This window comes from Ipomoea triloba, chromosome 4 (genome assembly GCF_003576645.1).
Source record: "Ipomoea triloba cultivar NCNSP0323 chromosome 4, ASM357664v1".
NCBI lineage: Eukaryota > Viridiplantae > Streptophyta > Magnoliopsida > Solanales > Convolvulaceae > Ipomoea > Ipomoea triloba.
The window spans coordinates 32,847,952-32,869,754 of record NC_044919.1 but is presented as its reverse complement, the minus strand read 5'-3'; the positions used below and the strand labels follow the sequence as shown (position 1 = coordinate 32,869,754).

Here is a 21,803-nt window from a genome sequence, read left to right as displayed (position 1 = left end):
CTGTTTTTATTGCTCTTCATGTACGTAAGATAAAACAGTAACTGTAACAGAAGTCTCTATTAGACATACCTCACCATAAGGTGGTCGGTCGATTAAATTAAATTTGTGAGCAATGATTGAGAGGATGGGCCCCATAATTTTCCTACTTTATGTTTTACCGGTTTCACTTTTCATATATCATCGCATCCATGGTGGATGCCTATCATCACGTTCATTGCCACGTGGCCGTGTAGTAGAAAATTGGAGGCTAGCCAACCAGGCAATTACAAGTGGCTCCTTCATCATCCGCTCCTTCGGGTACTATAAATACGTGCCCATGAATACGAGGAAGAACAGGGCAGTAGTGCAACTGAACTACGACTAAAGTAGTGTTCTCTGTTTAGAGTTTAAGAAATTTTGTAAAATTTGTAGAAATGGCAGTTCCGAGAATCGCTATTGGAAGCGTGGGCGAGGCTACCTCGCCGGATGCTCTCAAAGCCGCCGTGGCGGAGTTCATTTCCATGCTTATATTCGTCTTCGCCGGCTCCGGCTCCGGCATGGCTTTCAGTAAGCGCTTTAATTAGTTTATCGGTTGGTAGTTTCAATTTTTTGTTCTGACAATATAATGCAAATTAAATTGTTTGTTGACAGATAAGCTGACGGATAATGGAGCCGCCACCCCCGCCGGACTCATTTCTGCGGCAATAGCCCACGCTTTTGCACTCTTCGTCGCGGTTTCCGTCGGCGCCAACATTTCCGGCGGTCACGTAAACCCTGCTGTCACATTTGGCGCCTTCGTCGGAGGTCACATCACCCTCCTCAGAAGTGTTGTTTATTGGATTGCCCAATTGCTCGGCTCTGTCGTTGCTTGCTTGCTTCTCAAGTTTGCCACTGGTGGATTGGTGAGCAATCTGATCTAACAATCGTATCAGAGCTAGTCATGAGTTTGAATCTCACCAAAAGCAATTTTAGACAGCCCAATCTAATATCTTACCATCTAATAATTATAGTAAAATATTGGACTAGACTTTCTAAACTAGTTACTGATGTGATATATTATTACATTGATGTCATGCATGCAGGAAACACCGGCATTTGGGCTGTCAGCGGGAGTGGCGCCGTGGAACGCGGTGGTTTTCGAGATAGTGATGACATTCGGGCTGGTTTACACGGTGTACGCCACGGCCGTTGACCCGAAGAAGGGCAACATTGGGATCATTGCCCCGATCGCCATTGGTTTCATAGTGGGTGCCAACATTCTGGCGGGCGGGGCGTTCGACGGTGCATCTATGAACCCCGCGGTGTCCTTCGGGCCTGCCGTGGTGAGCTGGAGCTGGGAGTGCCACTGGGTTTACTGGCTCGGCCCGTTCTTGGGTGCCGCCATCGCCGCCTTGGTCTACCAAGTCATCTTCATTTGCCAGAACACTCACGAACAGCTCCCCACCACAGATTACTAAGGATTTCGTCTCTGTATCATTGTGTGCCGGATCCTAAGGGGTTCGAGGATGTTCGTTGGTCTTTCGTTGTCTTTTCGATCTTTTGATTCCCCAATGTTTGTTTCAAGCTTCTTGGCTTTGCCTCCTCCACTGTAAAAGCATGTAAAATTATTGTGTCTTCTTCCTGTTTGGAATCAATTGTTGACTTTCATTATCTTTAATTTTTGCATAGTCGTCTCTCATACTTAAGCATAACCACTCCGATTAATTAACTTCATCGTATGATATCATATGACCCTACATCTAATGAAACTAAGGAGACAAGGACCCCAGAGCATAATCTCTTAATTTTTCTCAGATTCTTTTCTTTTTTCCCCTTTTACTTTCTGCAATAAATTAAATGATAATGTTCAAATAGGTTAGGGAACTACAACAAAACATATAATTGGGTAATNAAAAAAAAAAAAAAAAAAAAAAAAAAGAAGGTAGGCCAAATATTGTAAGAGTGATGTAGTAATTTAGAACAAATACCATTACAAAGTAAACAAATGGCATAGAGTTGGGCCGGCTTCTTATTACTTGGGTGATTAAAATACTCTTGGCCCAAACATAGTCAATAGTTAACTATGGTCCAAGAATCCCATCAAAATTAACCTAACACAACACTACATTTTTTTTTCTTCACACTTATCCAACATTAATTAATAGGCCTACAACAGCTCAACACCTAACAACCATCAATCCAATTAAGGATGTCAAAGGTAGCCCGTACTGATTTAACTCACTGATTTAGTAGGTGATATTTGGAAGAAGAGACTAATGTTCAAAACTCGATAACAACAGAGTGGTCGACATTTGACCCTGTCTGTTGAGCTATTGAGTTGTCGTGATTTGCACATGTTAGACTAGAGTGTGGGGAGACTTTGGGGTTGGGGATTCAACATTTTGGGGAAAAAGAGATGTCAAATGATAAAGTACCTATTTGTTTAAAATTTTAGAATGAATACTCATATTCATTTTAAACTTATTAGTTGTCTAAACTTGTCTAGAAATACATACATTTCAAAGTAATACACATAGACACATACATAGTACCACATAATAGGTTTATACTACTACAAAAATCTCGTGACTAGTATTATTCAACCCGTTACCATCCCCACACCCAATTATCCATACATGAACTCACAATTAAGGTTTTCACATTTAATTTCTTTCCAAAACTGGAAATTTTGGTTGGTTAGTTTGTAAGAAGGATAAGCTGAAACGTAGGGATATTCTCATATTCTCTGTAGAAAAAGTCTAAGCAAGGAGAACACAACTGATCTGTTATCTGTACATTGCAAACAAAAAGGAAATTTGTCCCTTTAGCCGTCCAAAGCAATTTAATTAGTAAACAGATAATATAAACAAAACATGTCCAACTACTGAGCTGATTAAAATTTAATTAATGGTACTCTAAAACAATATAAATAATTCCCTTAAATTTTGACATATTTGCTTCTTGGGCAAAAAGTGCATTGGATTATTATTGAGGGATTAGTTTGCTAATCACTTTTTAATTTTTTAAATAAATTTGTGTATATTTATTAGTGGTGTAGCACCAAGTCCACTACCTGCCACGGTGCACTCTCAATATTTTATTTGGCACTAACAACTCAATTATCGTTGTTAAATTGTGATTAAGTAATGACACATCACCACCTAGATTATTTTAAAGTTTTGATTAGCCACCATCTTCCCTCTCTCTTTTAAACAAACAAAATTTTGTGGCTATGGTCTTCTTGCCTGCACCTACATTTGTTCTTTACTTTAAATAAACATGTAGAGTTGCATAGAAATCGATGTATGTATAGTTAAATTACTCAATTGTTTTGTAGATATGACAACATGAAGAATAATTTCTATCACGGGCAACCTCAATTGGATGATTTGGCAGTTGGTTTTGTAACCATGCACAAGGTTATAAGTTCGACTCATCATAGTGTCAATTGGCCCTTTTAGTTTGAACTAGTTAATTAGTTATGGGCACCATGTACAGGGTTCTAAGTTCGACTCCTCATGAAAACTGCTAATTGGCATTTTCAGTTTGAAACGGTTACTTAGCTATGGGCAAACTTGACTGGTTTACATGCATCCTTGTAGTCTTTTGCCGGCTAGAGGCATAAGGCACTCTTCATCTGGAGTGCACTTTCAAATAGCAGTTACGGACTTTCCTGTAAATCAAATGAATAATTCTACCTGACCTCAAATTAAAAGAACAATTTCTATTCTACCTCCCATGAGCACCACAAATTAATTTGCAATAGGGTGGGAAAAAAAAAAAAAAAGCTTTATATTTTAGTTTAATCTGTTAGTTTTACTGAAAGCATGTTTCTAATACGGAGTATCATTTTAACAGACCTGTTTTTATTGCTCTTCATGTACGTAAGATAAAACAGTAACTGTAACAGAAGTCTCTATTAGACATACCTCACCATAAGGTGGTCGGTCGATTAAATTAAATTTGTGAGCAATGATTGAGAGGATGGGCCCCATAATTTTCCTACTTTATGTTTTACCGGTTTCACTTTTCATATATCATCGCATCCATGGTGGATGCCTATCATCACGTTCATTGCCACGTGGCCGTGTAGTAGAAAATTGGAGGCTAGCCAACCAGGCAATTACAAGTGGCTCCTTCATCATCCGCTCCTTCGGGTACTATAAATACGTGCCCATGAATACGAGGAAGAACAGGGCAGTAGTGCAACTGAACTACGACTAAAGTAGTGTTCTCTGTTTAGAGTTTAAGAAATTTTGTAAAATTTGTAGAAATGGCAGTTCCGAGAATCGCTATTGGAAGCGTGGGCGAGGCTACCTCGCCGGATGCTCTCAAAGCCGCCGTGGCGGAGTTCATTTCCATGCTTATATTCGTCTTCGCCGGCTCCGGCTCCGGCATGGCTTTCAGTAAGCGCTTTAATTAGTTTATCGGTTGGTAGTTTCAATTTTTTGTTCTGACAATATAATGCAAATTAAATTGTTTGTTGACAGATAAGCTGACGGATAATGGAGCCGCCACCCCCGCCGGACTCATTTCTGCGGCAATAGCCCACGCTTTTGCACTCTTCGTCGCGGTTTCCGTCGGCGCCAACATTTCCGGCGGTCACGTAAACCCTGCTGTCACATTTGGCGCCTTCGTCGGAGGTCACATCACCCTCCTCAGAAGTGTTGTTTATTGGATTGCCCAATTGCTCGGCTCTGTCGTTGCTTGCTTGCTTCTCAAGTTTGCCACTGGTGGATTGGTGAGCAATCTGATCTAACAATCGTATCAGAGCTAGTCATGAGTTTGAATCTCACCAAAAGCAATTTTAGACAGCCCAATCTAATATCTTACCATCTAATAATTATAGTAAAATATTGGACTAGACTTTCTAAACTAGTTACTGATGTGATATATTATTACATTGATGTCATGCATGCAGGAAACACCGGCATTTGGGCTGTCAGCGGGAGTGGCGCCGTGGAACGCGGTGGTTTTCGAGATAGTGATGACATTCGGGCTGGTTTACACGGTGTACGCCACGGCCGTTGACCCGAAGAAGGGCAACATTGGGATCATTGCCCCGATCGCCATTGGTTTCATAGTGGGTGCCAACATTCTGGCGGGCGGGGCGTTCGACGGTGCATCTATGAACCCCGCGGTGTCCTTCGGGCCTGCCGTGGTGAGCTGGAGCTGGGAGTGCCACTGGGTTTACTGGCTCGGCCCGTTCTTGGGTGCCGCCATCGCCGCCTTGGTCTACCAAGTCATCTTCATTTGCCAGAACACTCACGAACAGCTCCCCACCACAGATTACTAAGGATTTCGTCTCTGTATCATTGTGTGCCGGATCCTAAGGGGTTCGAGGATGTTCGTTGGTCTTTCGTTGTCTTTTCGATCTTTTGATTCCCCAATGTTTGTTTCAAGCTTCTTGGCTTTGCCTCCTCCACTGTAAAAGCATGTAAAATTATTGTGTCTTCTTCCTGTTTGGAATCAATTGTTGACTTTCATTATCTTTAATTTTTGCATAGTCGTCTCTCATACTTAAGCATAACCACTCCGATTAATTAACTTCATCGTATGATATCATATGACCCTACATCTAATGAAACTAAGGAGACAAGGACCCCAGAGCATAATCTCTTAATTTTTCTCAGATTCTTTTCTTTTTTCCCCTTTTACTTTCTGCAATAAATTAAATGATAATGTTCAAATAGGTTAGGGAACTACAACAAAACATATAATTGGGTAATCTAACTAAAAAAACACCACAATTAAGTTCATGAACAATCTCAAATTATACAATTAAATTAAAATTTACTTGTTCATCTCGTTATTGGTCGTCCTATTTAAAAAATATTATTTTAATAAATTTTTATAAACATTTTTTTATATATATAAAAAATCACCCCTTCCTGGTCTTCGTCTCGACCAGGGCGAAGAAATGAGGACGTTCAACTCCGACCGGGAGAAGAAGAGAAGGTCATTGTGTCCGCCGGAGATTTTTTTGAAATTTAATTTTATTTAAAATTATTAAAATACATTAAAAATAATATAGAGTAATTTTTAATAGAATGATCAACACATTAGCAATAACCGGAGGAATAGATGAATTTAGGTTTAACTGCATAATTTTAGAATATACCGGGACCCACCCAATTGCATTTTGCATGTAGTTCGGTGATCTTTTTGAGCATTATTTCTAAATCAAATGATGTGCTCCATCAAATTGCACAGGTTGGATAGTGTCATAGAATGTTAGGGTGTGTTTGGTAACTTGTAAAATGACTTCCGGAAAATGTTTTTCGAGTTTTCAGTGTTTGGCAACGTCCGGAAAATGTGGTCAAGGGTTTTCCGTTGACAATCAGTTCATTTCCGAAAAATGACTTACGAAATTTTTTTTCCGTAAGTCATTTTACGGAATCGCAAGAATAGCTGTTTAGCATGTTTTTGACCAAAACCAAGTCATATCACCCATGACCATGGACCAAGGAGGTGGGAAAACCGTCGGAATCCTTTGCTACATTTTTAATTTTTATTATTTTTATTTTTTTATATAAATTCTATTTTTTATTAAATACCATTATTTTAATAACTATTATAATTTTTTATATTTTAAATAAAACAATTACAATGCTTAATTATACAATTCTATCCATTTTTCAGAAAATGAACCAAACACAAAGACAGTTTTCCATAATACATCCAAACACTAGAAATGAAACTGTTTTCCGGAAAATGACTCATTTTCCAGAAGTCATTTTCCTGCTTTCCAAACGGACCTCAGTTACCATGATATGCTTATATGGGGGCATAATATGGATTAGAAATAGGTTTCCATTGATTACATCCTGTTTGTCTGAAATCTGAATTACTACACAGGCACACATGAGACTAGAGTGGAAGATAACCTGGAAAACACACACACAAGGCTACATTGGGATTACTTTGCAAATTTGCAGCTTCTCCTTCAACCTCTTTTGGTCTTCTGGTGTTTACCCAATTTTGAACGACGTTGCTTAAACAAGTGCAGGTAAAGTTTCAGCCACAAAACTGGGTATAAGAGAAGCACCACCTGAATTTACATAAATACTGAACAGTTTAATTGAAAGGAAATATATAAATAAATAGACAGAAATAATCAACAAATAAGTGGGAATTATGAAGTCCCATTTTGTAGAAATTGATTGTTTAGAGTCATATTAAACTGTCAAACACTGATTGAATCCAAGTGGTTAATGTCAAATTGTTGAGCATATATAATATATAAACATAAATGTGCAATCCAACTATTAGCTTAGACTTTTAGTTGAGATGAGCACATGCTTCAATTCAGATTGATATGATACTGCGGGAAACAGCTAACCCGAATACTATCCCTCAGATTAAGTAACCCAAAAACAATATAGTCAAAGACATGCTTTAGATGTTGAGTAGACAGAGCAAGTAAGCCAGCCAAATGGTTTATTTCACATGCATCAGATATAGCAACTAAATCTGAACGTATGGTCATTTATAATTTCATACTAAAACATACCAAAACAAAGTTATAATAGCTGAAAGGGAGGCGATCTGCGTATAGGTTTCTCTCTTTTATAATCGGAAGTGCCTGGTACATGAGCCACACTACAGAACAACATAATCTTTGCAAGTTTAGAACAAATAAAATGGATTATGCACATCTGTTATATACAGATTTAACGTGTTAGCTTACTTTCGCCAGGACCAACTCCAATCGGATACAGCACGATAAAAGCAGTGTACCTGATGAGGATAAACGATGCGGCCACAAATCAGACAACAGGTTCCAATTATACAATCCCCGGCCTGAACTAATCAGTACTCCTATTCTTTCAAGTACTAAAAAATCAAACCTGAGGTAAGTGACCAAATGTGGAGGAGTGCTAATGCAATTCAAGGCATAATGAGAATATCTAATTACCTGCATCAAACAACACAACATCATAATCCCACGAGTGTATATAATTACAAATTTACAATACAACCAAGATTCGGGGTTCAATATGATTAAGAGAAGAAAGCAACTAACTTCTGATATGCTCCAAGCAGAAAACGTTATGAAAATTGCTGGCAATTCCTGGACCTATAACAAGCAGCAGCAAAACTAAGTTCACAGATATTTCCAGTAAAATAATTCATACCCGGAGAGGAAAAATCATATGACATTAACAAATTTTGAAGCAATTGCATCCATTGGGACTTCTCAACAAAACAAACAGGTACAATGTACATGGAAACTCTGAAAAAACACAAAAGTTTCCCAACATCCAGGAGGACACTATTGATTAATGAAAGTTTAATTTAGAGAAGTAATATAGGATGCAAACCTCACTGATTGAGCGAACAATAGCAAGTAAAAAATGAGTTCTCCCACCCCACTGCATCAAAGGGAGTAGCACTCCACTAGGAACAATCCCTTAATTAAAGCTCAAACATTTCAATTCACAATCAGCAATTAACTACACAATGCCATTATATAACGCAGAAAAGTGAAAACCCATATCGCAAATTCACCTATAGCGCCATGTAAGACTTCCAAGAATGCCAGACTTTGCAGGAAACCTTAGCCTCGAACAAAAAACACACAAACATAAAACAGATGAACACAAATACAATGGCCCTGATTGATAAAATAGTTGTTAGCTGATTGGGTTAGAGGGTATGATTACTTATAACATTAGCTGATTGTAGAAAAGTGTTTGGCAAATTAGCCAGATAGCTGTTTAATATAATTTCTTTTCTCAAAAAACTAATTGAAAAAGTTATTCAGAAACTTTTTAAATTTTAACATTTTGGAGTTACAAAAAGTTGATTAGCCAAACACTTATATTGATTTTTAACTAGGTCAAACAACTAATAGAGATCAAATAAGTCAAAATTGACTTAATAGGCTAACTATTTTACAAAACAGAGCCAATAATTTACAGAAAAGAAAATGTTCAGTACATACAAATCAGCTGTCCAGCAGAAGCGTAAGCCCCAGTGATTGACCCAGTGGAAATGAAGCTGATCAAGAGTCTCCATAGTGAAACTGCCCTGCATATATGGAGTTAAACCATTGCTTAACAGCATGTGATTCGAAAGAGAAGGGGCAGAAGAATTACCATCCAAAGGCCTGAAGAGAATTGTAGAGGAAGAGATAGGAACTCTGCAAATTAGCAGGCATTTGCTCCTTGTTTGTATTGTACGGCGTTCCCAACTTCAGGGAATCAGGATAGCTTTGGTGTGTCGTGCAAAGAGAATGGAAGTGATGAGGAACTAGACGGGCCTGACTTGAATTTTTCCATTCAATGTTGGGCTAACCCGATGGATGAGCCTTCACTATCAGTCCAGCCTGCTATTGATGAGGATTAACTTTTTTTATTTTAAAGAAATGAAACCTCGAACTTGCCAATTTAACAATTGACAGTTCTTATGTGGTGAAAAAAAAAAAAATTATAGTCTGCACGAGTTTAGTTCATTGGTTCAGTAGATAGTATTTGAGAAAAGAGACTAATAGTCGAACCTCGATAGTGACAGTGTAAGGATTATGCCCAACGTGGACAGATCTCTTGTGTGAACCGGCATTTGGCTCTATCTGCTAAACCATTTGTCGTGATTTACATCATCCCAAATACTCTGTCCCGCTAACCCTATCATTAGCATTTGCTTTTACAAAGGATGTTCTCTCAATACTAACTAAAATTCATGTTCGACCCATTTCATTTGCTACCTTCAGACTACTCTAATTTTTTTATTTTTTATTTTTTATTTTGTTTTCATATTGACGTTGTCAGACTGGCTTTTAATTTAATATAATGGTCCCTTTGTTTGTTTTGTTTGTTTGTTTGTCATTTTTTTTTACTTAGGCGATCCCTTTGTTTTTTTTGGGGCAATTAGATGAGGTTGTCAACTGTTGTTACATTAGTTACTATTTAATGGTCACATGACATTATTTAATTGTTTTGTATTGTTTCCAGTATGGCTCAAGACTTGGCCTTCAATCTCAGCTCTAAGCTAGTATATATGATATCATATATCAGGACTTCAAAATTCTACATTTTCAATGTATAAATTTAGCCCACTTTAATATTGCCTTAATATTAGAAAATTCTAGCCTTCAAGGCTAGCTGGAATGTTAATAGACATTCTAACAATCTCCTTTAATTTGATAGTTGATAAGTCTTATTTTATCTTATATTTTTTCTTTTTAATTAGTGTCATTTGTGCATTAAATAATCCGTTGTTAAGTTGATGAGTTTTGAGCTTAATTACACATGTATTTGCTTATTTTTGGTTAGTATATATGTTGGTCATGACAATGTAGCATTGGTAAATTGAATATGAAAGTGGGATGATTTGGTGTGATTTGTGGTTACTTTAAGTGCATGGAGAACGAGTATCTTGATCAAGGCGTCTATAGTAGATTAAAGAGTAATCACGGTTATAGTTACATTGTGACTACTAATGTGATTAGCTAGCAAGCTCTTTGCAAATGGGAGTTATTAGTTCATCAACTCCATTGCAAGAGAAGAGTTCAAGATTTTTTCTTATAGAATATTTATGTTCAAATCTACCATAAAACACCTCTTGGCCATCCTCAAGAGTTGCAAAGCTGATAAATGCTTTGCTTGAACCCCAACACTTCAACCTCCACCAACACATTCATAATTTCATATTATAAATGTGTATATAACATTTACTATTAAATTTCCACTAATAATTGTTCATCCAATAACCACTCAACAATCTTTTATGGTGTCTTAGCTGCACCATCCTTTAAAAATATTCACTAATTAAAAAAAAAGTATATATATCAGTTAAGAATCATAAAAACAAACATTTCATGAACCTAAAATTCCAAAAATCATGCACTCCTCTATATAAATTATAATGTATTTAGTTTTACAATATTTAATTTTAAAATCGTTGATGAACACCAGGCCAAGAGTGCTTAGGACAACCAACATATCAGATCAGATGGACTGATGGAGGAGTAATTAATTCTAAAAATGTCTCTAACGTCGTTGTATACGGGAGTAATCCGTCGTCTTTGGCCTCTTAGCCATTTGAAATTCGCAAATTAAATAATAAAAAATACTCCGTAATATATAGGTTAATAAATAAAATAAAATAAAATCAAGTCAAATTATTGCACCAAAAAAAGTCAAATTAGTGCACCAATTGCATCATTGATATGGGAGGTCGAGCCCCATGCACTGAGTAGTGGCCCTGTTGATCTGCCACTTGTTAATTGTCTCACATGATTAGAGATGAAAATAGGTCAAATTCCTTCGTAAGGCGATCATTATTGAATAGACCATAATTCACACAATTATGTTCGTATAGTAAACTATGGTTTAAAAATATATAAAATATATTATTTTATCAATAAATTTCATTCTAACACATAAAATACATTATTTTAACTCATAATATGCATATCTTACCTTAAAAAGTTCATTATTTTAACATATAAGCTCATGGAGCATGAATTATTATTTTGTTAACATAAAAACGACGTCGTTTTGTACCATGGTCAAAGCCTATTTAGGACTTACTTTGAATTAATTTTGAGTCATCAATAGAGGTCGAAGTGAAACTAAGAAGATGGATACAACACTCTTTATAGAGCGCCAAAAAGTGGTGATTTAGATGATCTTAAAACCATAACAAAAGGGCATGAAATTAAAACTTTTGCTCAAAATGACTCTGGCTCAGTATTTTAGTCATAAATCAAGATAAAAATGTGGGTATTTCTTACACCATTGTAAAGCAACTCAAAGAATTAAAACTTTCATAAAGCTATCAAGCTTAATTGTGGAATTATAATTGTGCAAACGCCCAACCGTCTAATACACATGCTCTAGAAATTCTTTATTCCAGCAAATAATTCATTCGCCTACCGCCTACGTGCGGAATTCTCTCCCGCGCGCTGTGGACGGTGAGATTGATTTTGATGATTTGCATATATTTCTGCCCACCTTAAAATCAGTACTGGAAAGGAGACTAATAATAATAATAATAATAATAATAATAATAATAATAATAATAATAATGGCAACTTCATCATCAACTAAGGTATTGACGAAAGGCAAAAGCCAACAGTAGCACCCATCATATCTATGTATCTCCAGCAACATAATTATTTCCGAATTTCTTTGTGGATAAGTTTTAATCTTGCAAGAATTCGCCCCTACAAAGTGGAATCCATTAGATAGCTATCTCCTCTTTTATTTTTCTTTTTTCCTTTAAATTATCAACTCCATGCCAGTAAAGGTGGCCATGTCAGCAAAAGAAATGTGCCACATCATCACCCCCTGCTAAATTCGTAATGTTTTGATTAACGCTTACACCAGATTAATTTGAATCTCAAAAGCAAACACGCCCACGTAATCCACTTAGTGCTTGGATTCCTAATCCTAGATTCGGATCTCATCATGTATTGTATTGTGAGAATATTAAAGGAATTGAAGTTGAAAACACTACTTTTTGTTAGTGTTCATATGCATGTTTGGTTTTGTTATTAAGTAAACTTGAGTTGGTAGCACTGTATTGATAATTTTAATTTAGTTAGATTTTGAGTGATAGGTTGCAAGCAAAGACGCATAGTTAAGGTGGTCGTTATGGTGTGGAAGTTTCATCTGTAGAGTGGCTCCATGATACCTAGTCCTCTTACTTAATAGATCATATTATTTCTGGTAAGATGCTGAACTTTGTCTAACAATTAATAAATACATGCATCAAAACTCAATTTTTTAAATTAAATAGCATAATATAAATATTTTAACATAAAAACTAAATTTTTTTTGACTCTATTACAATGTAGTATGATGCCTTCACTTAAGGCTCAACCCCACTCCCTTTCATATGGAAGTGTATACCGACAGATTGTAAGTGTCTAAGTACTTACAAATTTTCAGTTGAGTGTATAAGTGTTTAAGTGTCCAAGGACTTGGCCAAGAAATGCCGCAACGAGGTGCGGACTTGGTCACGGCCGCAACATGTGCGGACATGGGTGAGAAATGCCGCAACATGTTCGGACTGGCCGAGAAATGCCGCATCGAGGTGCGGACACGGCCGCAACATGTGCGGACATGAACGAGAAATGCCGCAACATGTTCGGACTTGGTGCGGACTTAGCCGAGAAATGCCGCAACGAGGTGCGCACTTGGCCGAGACATGCCGCAACGATGTGCGGACTTGGCCGAGAAATGCCACAACGAGGTGCGGAGGTGGGCGAGAAATGTCGCAACGAGGTGCGGACTTGGCCGAGAAATGCCGCAACGATGTGCGGACTGTGCGCGGACACAGCCAAGAAATGCCGCAACGATGTGCGGACTGTGTGCGGATACGGCCGAGCCGCTTGACCACAAGGTCTTTGGCACATAAAAACTAAATTGTTTATTCTTTTAAAGACAAAGAAATATCCATTAAAGTTCCAAATTAAATGAATTTCATCTATCCAAGACTTTTTTTTAAAAAAAATTATATAATGTATTTTATTTTTAAATATTGAAGTTTGCTAAGGTTTTCCAACTTTCTTTATTGCAACTTTTCCAATTATGGATAACTAACTTAGAAGTTATAACTATCTCTCTTTCTCTCATAGTAGGCCTTCGGCCTTTGAATAAAACATATCCATTTATTCAGGTCTCTCTCTTCCTTTCACTAATTTTTCTTCTTTTCCACACATAATACAAATTTTATTTTCCGTCTTTCTTTCCTTCGTCACTTTTCTTTTGCCTTTATGGCTTTATATTTTCTTCTCCAAAGTAGTACTATTCTCGTGATTTTTATACCTAAAAGTCACGAGTTTGATTTTTTCATCATTCTCTTAATCGAGTTCGTCGCAGATATGTGATCTTCTTAATGTGATTTATAAACTATTACACATAAATTGAGTTTACTCAACGTACAACCTCAAGTTAGGTTTCTCTCGTTACTCAGAATATAATTTAATTAATTGAAAGATTTTTTAATCTCAACTAAAAGTCTAATTAAATTGATAATTCTACACATTTATTATATATATATATATATATATATTATAACATAATTTAATTCTAGTTGCTCTATTTTTTAGCAAAACCAACACACACACACACAATGATTGAGGACCACTGCATTGGCAAACTCTTCTCGAAATCACCCATAATGCATGCTATAAGTTTTTTAAAAAAATTATTTTATAAGAATTTTCAGAATTCCAGGTCCATGCCAACTGTATATTATATAAAACTATTAACAGAACCAATCATACATCACCCTGACCCGGCTACTTTTTATTGGGTTCCATCCACATATCAGCATACCAATGTATCCGGCTTTCCCTCTCAGCTAATCAGAATTTAAAGTTAATTATACAACTCATTAATCCAAGCATATTCCTATCCACAAAGATAACTTTCTTTAACCAAACTTAACCTCCAATAATATGCTAACAAATGGGAACCTTAGGAATCCGTGTGTTAACGACTCAACGTTTATTTGGAACATCCGTTCGTTTAATACAAGATTTCCATTTAATTTGCTTTTGAGTTTTGATGGCTTCCGAGATCATATCATCTAATATAGTATATTACCGTCACACTTTTTTTTTTTTGTGTTGTTGACGTATATATTAATATATTCGAATACATATAAATTTATTAATTTGATTTTAGAATTTATATAATAGTTTTTAAAAAATTTAAAATTTTAGTCCTATATTAAGTCTTATTTAGTACATATAGATATTTTAGTAATTTATTATCTTTCTTATTTATAACCTATTGAATTTCCCCTTCGCCAACCTGTTGAAATTAAGTTATTTATTTTACATATGAAATGTTGAGGCTAAAGGAGGTTTAAATTAAAGAAGAAATAGTCTGATGGATTTAAACAATTCTGTTGTTTGAGAGACTAAAATTATAACTTTTGGGGGTAACCTAACAAAGTTGATCAAACTATTGAATTGGTAATCATAAGATTACAAGTTCAACTCTTAGCAAGAGCGGTCTTATCTATTGACCTTCTTGGTTTGAGCCGGTCAGCCATGAATAATCTAGGGGTGTGTTTGGTTGGTGGATGGGTTTAGGCATAAGGAATGGGTATGAAAGTGATTGCTTGTATTTGGTTGATAGGTTTTGTGAATGCTACTATGAGTTTGGAATACCTCATTAATGACAAAACACATACCCTTATTAAATAAGGGTTTCATCTCCCTTCCTCATTTCTTCCCCAACTATTAATAATCATTCACATGCCAACCAATTACCAAACATGCTAAATACTTTCACAAAAACCCATTACTATTACCAAGTATTTGATACCCATTCCGATTTCGATTCCCATGTGCGAACCAAATGCACCCTAGGTTAGTTTACCCCCTTCTGGTCCTTTGCTGGTCAAGGGTCTTCTTGGTTTGAGTCGGTTAGCTATGAATAATCTAAGTTAGTTTACCTCCTTCTGGTCGGCCTTTGCTGGCTAAGGGCCTCGGTTAGTTTACCTCCTTCTGGTCCTTTGCTGGCTAAGGGCCTATAACTGGACTTCTTGTTTGAGACGGTCAGTTATGGATAATCTAAACTAATTTACCTCCTTCTAGTCATTTGTCAGCTAAGATCACAAGATGGAATTTACCTAATACACACTCTCAGTAACTACCAAATTGTTTTTTCCTTCATTTTAATAGATTGTTTAGCTAGGAAACGTTTGGTTTGACGAATTGGACGTACATGAAAAGGCTTATAGGAATCTTGAAATAAATAAAATCTTGCATTATATTAACATATGATGATGATCATTTTCTCCTGGTCCACCTCAACTCCAACTCTGATCTACCTCCAAACCCTTAATTATTGCATGAATAATTTCTGTCATCAATACTAAATTTCTGTAGATTTTTGGCCATGAATATAATATTTATTATCATTTCAAGTAGTCAGATCAAATTTTAATTTATGTATTTATTCGTAGACTTAATTGAATAAATTGGCACGTAACGATCAACGAATCTAATCCACATACACTGGAAAACATAAAAGGTTATCATCTACCAATTCCATTAAGACCGGCGCCACAAAATTAAAGTTTATTCAAAGATTAATCATTAATTAAGCTTGGTTGAGAATATAATTAATTAGTCTACCCCATACAGGAGTACAAGACTAATAAAGGCAGAGACTATTATTTACTATTCAATGTGATTATCACAATTCGAATCATTCCATCACTGGCTAATAATTAAGGTGGCAGGGGATGTGCTTCTTCTTCTTCTTCTGTTTAAGTTTGTTTTAATTCTTTCATTTTTCTGGTTTCAATTTCTTTTGTATGTTAAAATTATTTGGAAAAAAAAAAGAGAAGAAAATACATCTGATCGAGGTTAAATATGCGACGTTTAATTAATGTTACTTAACACATGCAATAGCTACATGAATGTATGTTCTAGGTGAAACACATCTTGTAATCTTAGGCGGCAAAGCACCATAAGAAGTAAATCAACTCAAATTGTTTATAGCTGATCAACTCAAATCAGGAAGACCAATAGAAAACTTCCACTCCACAATGAGTCAAACTTAGAAGGTTACCAAATCGATCATAAGAATAAATAAAACTATTCAGGATCGAGTTTCGACAATCGTAGGGTAAGGCTGTCATTATCCCTGCAAATTTAGCATTGGCAATGTGACATGGCAAGAGAGATAAATATTTTTTTATTTTATTTTAAGCTGATGTGTATTGACAAGGGAGAGAGAATTGGCTAAATTAGCAATAGGAGAGAGAATTTGCTAATTTGTCATGATGCACCTTTTATGCTGCCAACCCACCTTTTGTTTCCTTTTTTATTTTGATTATTTCTGTTAATATTATTTTAGTATTATGTTTATAATATAATAGGAAAGTGAGACCAATATTTGAGAGTGAGAGAGATTTTCAGGGATGTAGAATAAAAAATGTATACTTTACAAATTTGATGATGTGGAAGTGAGACCCATTTTAGAAAACGTGAGGGATTTGCAAGGATAAGGATAGCCCATTTTAGAAAACGTGAGGGATTTGCAAGGATAAGGATAGCCTAAGAGTGTCACCCTCTTGTGGGACGCAAATTATATCGTGGACCGTGGTCCACAATGCATTGTGGATCGCGGTCCCAAAACGACGTCGTTTTGATTAATGAAAACAGACGGATGAATTCGCGCCACTCACTTTCTTTTCATATATACTGCACTTTCTTGTCATATATACTGCAGTTACATTTCAACAAAACTGCAGTTACCTTTCAACACAACTGCAGTTACTTTTTGATATAACTACAGTTTCATTCGATAATATAAAAACACAAAAGTGAAACTGTTATTCAGTATCTGTTCATATACATTGCAGTTACATTTCAACACAACTACAGTTACATTTTGATATAACTACAGTTTCATTCGATAATATCAAACACAAATGTGAAACTGTTATCCAGTATCTTTTCATATACACTGCACTTTCTTTTCAACACAACTACAGTTACTTTTTGATATAACTACAGTTTCATTCGATAATATCAAAACAAATGTAAGGCAGTATCTTTTGGAATGAACTGTAGTGTAAATTACGGGGCTCCGTCTCCCACTTACTAAAACGACGTCGTTTTGGAACCGCGGTCCACAATGCATTGTGGACCGTGGTCCACGATATAAGAACTGCTTGTGGGATAGCTCTTTATGAGCACCAAATATTGGCCCTCCTAGTCTCTTACCTAATGAATCGCTAAATCAGCTAATTTATCCGTCTATATTGAGTCGTGTCCGAATTTTGCGTTTGAGTGCAAGATAAAGCTATTGAAGCCATTAATAGCGCCGCATGCATTAACCTACGAGCTTGTGTAAAGAAATGTAAATTTGAATTAAGAATACATATCATATCTCTCTATCAGACGTATTAAATACACGTATCTTACACTAATATATATTAAAAAGAGTGCATATTTATATATATAGTTTCGTGGAAATACAGTCATCATACAATCTGGGAACATGTACTGGAGACATAAAAATATAAAGAAAGTACGTAATCTAACAATGATCGACGAAGACAAAGACGACTCAGAGAGATGGAGGCCATAGAAGACGATGGATGAGCAGCATAGCTACTATGCACAGATCAGAGTTAATTAATTAACTACCCAACAACGTAACAAATACTAATTAATTCAACAAATGATTAATTAGCCAGTCAAAAATATGCTACCCTGGTTGTCAAAGCTGCTATAAAATTGATCGTTGTTAGTAGGAGGAGGAGGAGGAAGAGGAAGGGGAGGAAACGACACCGTCTTACTTTCTCCGCCGCCGTGATTATAGTCCGCCGTCGTCATCCATAATGTCTCCGCCCAATAATTCCACATCGGAGACGACGTCGTCACGCTTCTCTGTTGGCTATTACCGCAATAAACATCTCCCAACTGTTCGATATCTTTCCATATCTCATCCATGGTGTAGGCCTTGGCGGTGGCGCCGCCGTTTTCCTGAACCGGCGGCACCTGCGTCGTCTCCTCGTCGATGCCGCCGGTGTCGTAGAAGTCCCGCTCGTTTGCCTCGTCCACCTCCGACTCCACCGCCGCCGGGCTGTTGGCGGAAGAGGAGTAGGAACAGCAGTTTGTGAGCGAGGACGAGGATGCAGATATGCACGCGCCGCCCTTCTTCTTCTTATTCTCCTGAGCCTTCTTCCTCATGTGGGTTCTCCAGTAATTCTTGATCTCGTTATCCGTTCTCCCCGGCAACTTCCGAGCAATTCTCGACCACCTACGTTAATTTAATTTGCCAAAGGTTGTTAGGAAATTTTCATGGAAAGTGTGGGAATTAGAATTTGAGTGAGATTGACAAGGATCTTGTGGTCTAGTGATACCAAGTTATTCCCTCACGAAGAAAATTGTGAGTTTGAGTCTCGTGGAATCAATATTGCCACTAATAGATTAGTTAGTAGTAAATATTCAAAAAAAGAATTTGAGTGAGATTTAATTTGTACTATACATACTTGTTGCCCCATTTGGAGTGAAGTTCAAGAATGAGGCGTTCTTCTTGAGGAGTCATCTTGCAACGTTTGAGGCCAGGGTGCAAGTAATTCACCCACCGCAGCCGGCAACTTTTTCCGGTCCTTTTCAAACCTAGGAATAATGAAACCCAAAGTGGACCCAAAAAACACGGACACACACACACACGAAAACAAACATTGTTAGTACTATCTCAACGGAAGAACATATCCATGCCCAAAACAGGCCTACCTATTCAGTTTGTCTCCCGCCAACCTTCCAAACCTGAAACTTTGGCCAGAAAATCCCACCGGCGGTCGCCGAACAAGTTCACATAAAATACCAGCTGAACATCTTCCTGTTCCGTCCAGGGGCCCTTTCTGAACTCTTCTTGAACCATTTTTGTTTCTGATCTCTTATTTGCTCGCTTAGCTTCAATTCTCTGCTCTGAGTGGATGATATGATGCAAGTTAATTTGTGCGTTGTACTCATATTTATACTGGCCATATATTTTTGTCAATTTGCCGTGTAATGCCCAATATGAATTTAAAAAAAAATAAAATTATATTAGAATAATAATATGGTGATTTTATCTTGACCACCCAGTGGTCCGCGTGTGCGTGCTTAGTGAGAAGAGCCATGGGTGAGTGATGCAAGCCACTAAACCATGAAATAATAATTATATTATAGTGCAGATAAGAGACTGATAGGTTGATGTAACTCTCGTAATCTGATGTCCGTTTCATACCATCACTGTTTTATTTTTAAATCCCTCTCTCTTTCTTTCCAGAATCATCCATTTGTTGATTGGGCCTCCATCTTAAGTTGTCTTTTGTTTGGCTAAACATAAACAGGCAATTTAATGTGCGGACCATGGTTTCTTTCAAAAAAAAAAATGTGTACCATGTATCATATAGTTGTGTGAAGTATAAATGCAATATACATTTTTAATATATTAAAAATATATTATTTGTGTATTAAATATACATTATTTGATAATATATAAAAAATTATATATACTTTTAAATAATATATTTTATGTATACAAATAATGTACTTTTAATACATTAAAAATGTATTTAAGAAAGTAGAGTTCACATAGTTTGACTTGATTGTCCTTTCATAGATATCAGATTGTCAAATAATCACCTTCCTTTTAATGCTTAGCTTGATCGCCACCATAAATATTACTCCATAATTTTGACTGGACTGTCATACATATTTAATTTGGACCTTCACGGAGCACATGCCAAGTCTAACCGGTAGACCACTCTGAGGTTGACCGCCCAAGCCCTGGTACCACCCTCAACAATTGTATTTTGTTATTATGTTTGTATATCTTTTGTATGAAAAAAGATTGTATGTTAATTAGTTATATTATTTTTAGTGTTTTGAAAAGTATTTCATTTGTGGAAAAAAAATACAGTAGTAAATATTAGTATGTAAATAGTATGGATTAAGATGTAATATTTGATAAAAGGTTTAAGGATAAAGCAATAGTGTAAGGTAATCATACTGGCAAATTATGCTGTGGACCTGGGTCCAAAACTACGTCGTTTTTGTCTTTTTTATTTTATTTTAGTAAACATATTGCTGAATATAGAGTTGTCCAAAAATGTGTGAATGTAGAGGTTTCAAAGTGTGAATGTAGAGTATAGAAACCGTGAATGTAGATTTATGATTGTATGAATGTAGAGTTGCCCAGAAATGTGTGATGTGGAGGTTTCAAATTGTGAATATGGAGTATAAAAATCGTGAATGTAGAGTTATGCATGTGTGAATCTGTAATAAAGTTAAGAAGTTATAGCAACTTGTAGCACTGTAATGTGTGAATGTGAAATTCTCAAGTTGTGAATATAGAGTATAAGACCTGTGAATATAGAGTTTTGAATGTGTGAATGTATAACAGTGGTAATATAGTTACTAAACATATAATCCTGTAATGTGTGAATGTAGAGTATAGTGTATGTGAATGTAGACCCAGGTCTACCTTGCAAGGTGGACCTGGGTCCACGGCATAACAACCCCTGATTATTGCCAAGTGTTTAGGGGTAATTGGACTACAAGACCCAGTAGCTTAATGGTAAAATAACGGTAAAGAATGTTTAGAGCATCAATAGCAGTGGATTTTATTGAGTTTTTACTTTTTAACATATGTGAAGAGAAGAGAGTGTGAGGGGTTGGGAAGAGAAAGAATAAGAGATGAAAGGTTTTTTAAAAAATGAAATTTTTTAAAAATATGAACACAATAACTATCAGACGATCTGCAGATCAGATCAGGGTTTCAATAAGTTTTACTGAATTGAATTTAAGCCAATTCAATCACCAATATAGGATATTGTTAATTCTTTTAATCATATAATTGCTATGTCTCAGTTAAATTACTAGATAGATCTTAATTCTTCTTTGATCTTTAAATTAATCTGGAAGCGCTATATCAACTGGTTCAGTGGCCCTTGACTTCAGCAAAGGCCATTGGTACGTTGGTAGTAGTATGATGCATGGGGTATTGCAGACACACTCAAGATTGGGAATAATAAATAATATAAACATATAGCCCACAAAGAAACTGAAAAGAAAGGTCAACTATGAGTCTGCAGCCTTGGAAAAGCAGAATGGCTTTGCAAAGTGGCAAAGCTTGAATTCCATGACTTAAATCAGGAAGCTAGTCGGCTCTTATTTACGTCAATCTTAAGGAACTTTTCAGCACAGCTCAACTCGTCAATCAATCTAATAGAAGTTGAGGGAATTAGTTGATGGAATTTGTTTCGTTAGCAGTCACAAAATACAGCACTTGAATCCTACCAAATACAAAAAACAAATGGCCGTATAAATTTGTTTTTTATGAACATTAGTATATAAATATTTGAGA

The 21,803-nt window shown here is 36.2% G+C and overlaps 4 protein-coding genes across 4 annotated transcripts; 2 read left to right on the top strand and 2 right to left on the bottom strand.

The window, feature by feature from the left end:
- The first annotated feature begins 340 nt into the window (after positions 1-340).
- Positions 341-1,636, top strand: LOC116017126 (probable aquaporin TIP1-2). Its single transcript, XM_031257657.1, has 3 exons — positions 341-546; positions 631-881; positions 1,062-1,636. The coding sequence occupies exons 1-3, from the start codon at positions 414-416 to the stop codon at positions 1,434-1,436; spliced, it is 759 nt and encodes a 252-aa protein (XP_031113517.1). The 5' UTR covers positions 341-413; the 3' UTR covers positions 1,437-1,636.
- Positions 1,637-4,158: 2,522 nt separating this feature from the next.
- On the top strand, positions 4,159-5,454 carry LOC116017125 (probable aquaporin TIP1-2). The gene is made up of 3 exons (XM_031257656.1): positions 4,159-4,364; positions 4,449-4,699; positions 4,880-5,454. The coding sequence occupies exons 1-3, from the start codon at positions 4,232-4,234 to the stop codon at positions 5,252-5,254; spliced, it is 759 nt and encodes a 252-aa protein (XP_031113516.1). The 5' UTR covers positions 4,159-4,231; the 3' UTR covers positions 5,255-5,454.
- A 1,193-nt stretch (positions 5,455-6,647) lies between these two features.
- LOC116017021 (very-long-chain (3R)-3-hydroxyacyl-CoA dehydratase 2) lies at positions 6,648-9,216 on the bottom strand. Its single transcript, XM_031257526.1, has 9 exons — positions 9,060-9,216; positions 8,906-8,991; positions 8,470-8,517; positions 8,283-8,371; positions 7,985-8,038; positions 7,809-7,876; positions 7,649-7,698; positions 7,472-7,560; positions 6,648-7,009 (listed from the first exon to the last, which is right to left on the bottom strand). The coding sequence occupies exons 1-9, from the start codon at positions 9,119-9,121 to the stop codon at positions 6,905-6,907; spliced, it is 651 nt and encodes a 216-aa protein (XP_031113386.1). The 5' UTR covers positions 9,122-9,216; the 3' UTR covers positions 6,648-6,904.
- An 8,643-nt stretch (positions 9,217-17,859) lies between these two features.
- LOC116015276 (transcription factor MYB59-like) lies at positions 17,860-19,392 on the bottom strand. The gene is made up of 3 exons (XM_031255308.1): positions 19,217-19,392; positions 18,937-19,066; positions 17,860-18,704 (listed from the first exon to the last, which is right to left on the bottom strand). The coding sequence occupies exons 1-3, from the start codon at positions 19,329-19,331 to the stop codon at positions 18,131-18,133; spliced, it is 819 nt and encodes a 272-aa protein (XP_031111168.1). The 5' UTR covers positions 19,332-19,392; the 3' UTR covers positions 17,860-18,130.
- Between the last annotated feature and the right edge of the window lie 2,411 nt (positions 19,393-21,803).

What these genes read in the sequence shown, in the direction of transcription:
- LOC116017126 (XM_031257657.1), top strand. Translation starts at nt 414, where the DNA reads ATGGCAGTTCCGAGAATCGCTATTGGAAGCGTGGGCGAGGCTACCTCG. An exon ending in CGGCTCCGGCATGGCTTTCA is followed by an intron (nt 547 to 630) that starts GTAAGCGCTTTA and finishes GTTTGTTGACAG; the next exon opens with ATAAGCTGACGGATAATGGA. An exon ending in AGTTTGCCACTGGTGGATTG is followed by an intron (nt 882 to 1,061) that starts GTGAGCAATCTG and finishes TCATGCATGCAG; the next exon opens with GAAACACCGGCATTTGGGCT.
- LOC116017125 (XM_031257656.1), top strand. Translation starts at nt 4,232, where the DNA reads ATGGCAGTTCCGAGAATCGCTATTGGAAGCGTGGGCGAGGCTACCTCG. An exon ending in CGGCTCCGGCATGGCTTTCA is followed by an intron (nt 4,365 to 4,448) that starts GTAAGCGCTTTA and finishes GTTTGTTGACAG; the next exon opens with ATAAGCTGACGGATAATGGA. An exon ending in AGTTTGCCACTGGTGGATTG is followed by an intron (nt 4,700 to 4,879) that starts GTGAGCAATCTG and finishes TCATGCATGCAG; the next exon opens with GAAACACCGGCATTTGGGCT.
- LOC116017021 (XM_031257526.1), bottom strand. Translation starts at nt 9,121, where the DNA reads ATGCCTGCTAATTTGCAGAGTTCCTATCTCTTCCTCTACAATTCTCTT. An exon ending in TTCTGCTGGACAGCTGATTT is followed by an intron (nt 8,518 to 8,905) that starts GTATGTACTGAA and finishes TTCGAGGCTAAG; the next exon opens with GTTTCCTGCAAAGTCTGGCA. An exon ending in TTGTTCGCTCAATCAGTGAG is followed by an intron (nt 8,039 to 8,282) that starts GTTTGCATCCTA and finishes TGCTTGTTATAG; the next exon opens with GTCCAGGAATTGCCAGCAAT.
- LOC116015276 (XM_031255308.1), bottom strand. Translation starts at nt 19,331, where the DNA reads ATGGTTCAAGAAGAGTTCAGAAAGGGCCCCTGGACGGAACAGGAAGAT. An exon ending in TTTTCTGGCCAAAGTTTCAG is followed by an intron (nt 19,067 to 19,216) that starts GTTTGGAAGGTT and finishes CATTATTCCTAG; the next exon opens with GTTTGAAAAGGACCGGAAAA. An exon ending in CACTCCAAATGGGGCAACAA is followed by an intron (nt 18,705 to 18,936) that starts GTATGTATAGTA and finishes AAATTAACGTAG; the next exon opens with GTGGTCGAGAATTGCTCGGA.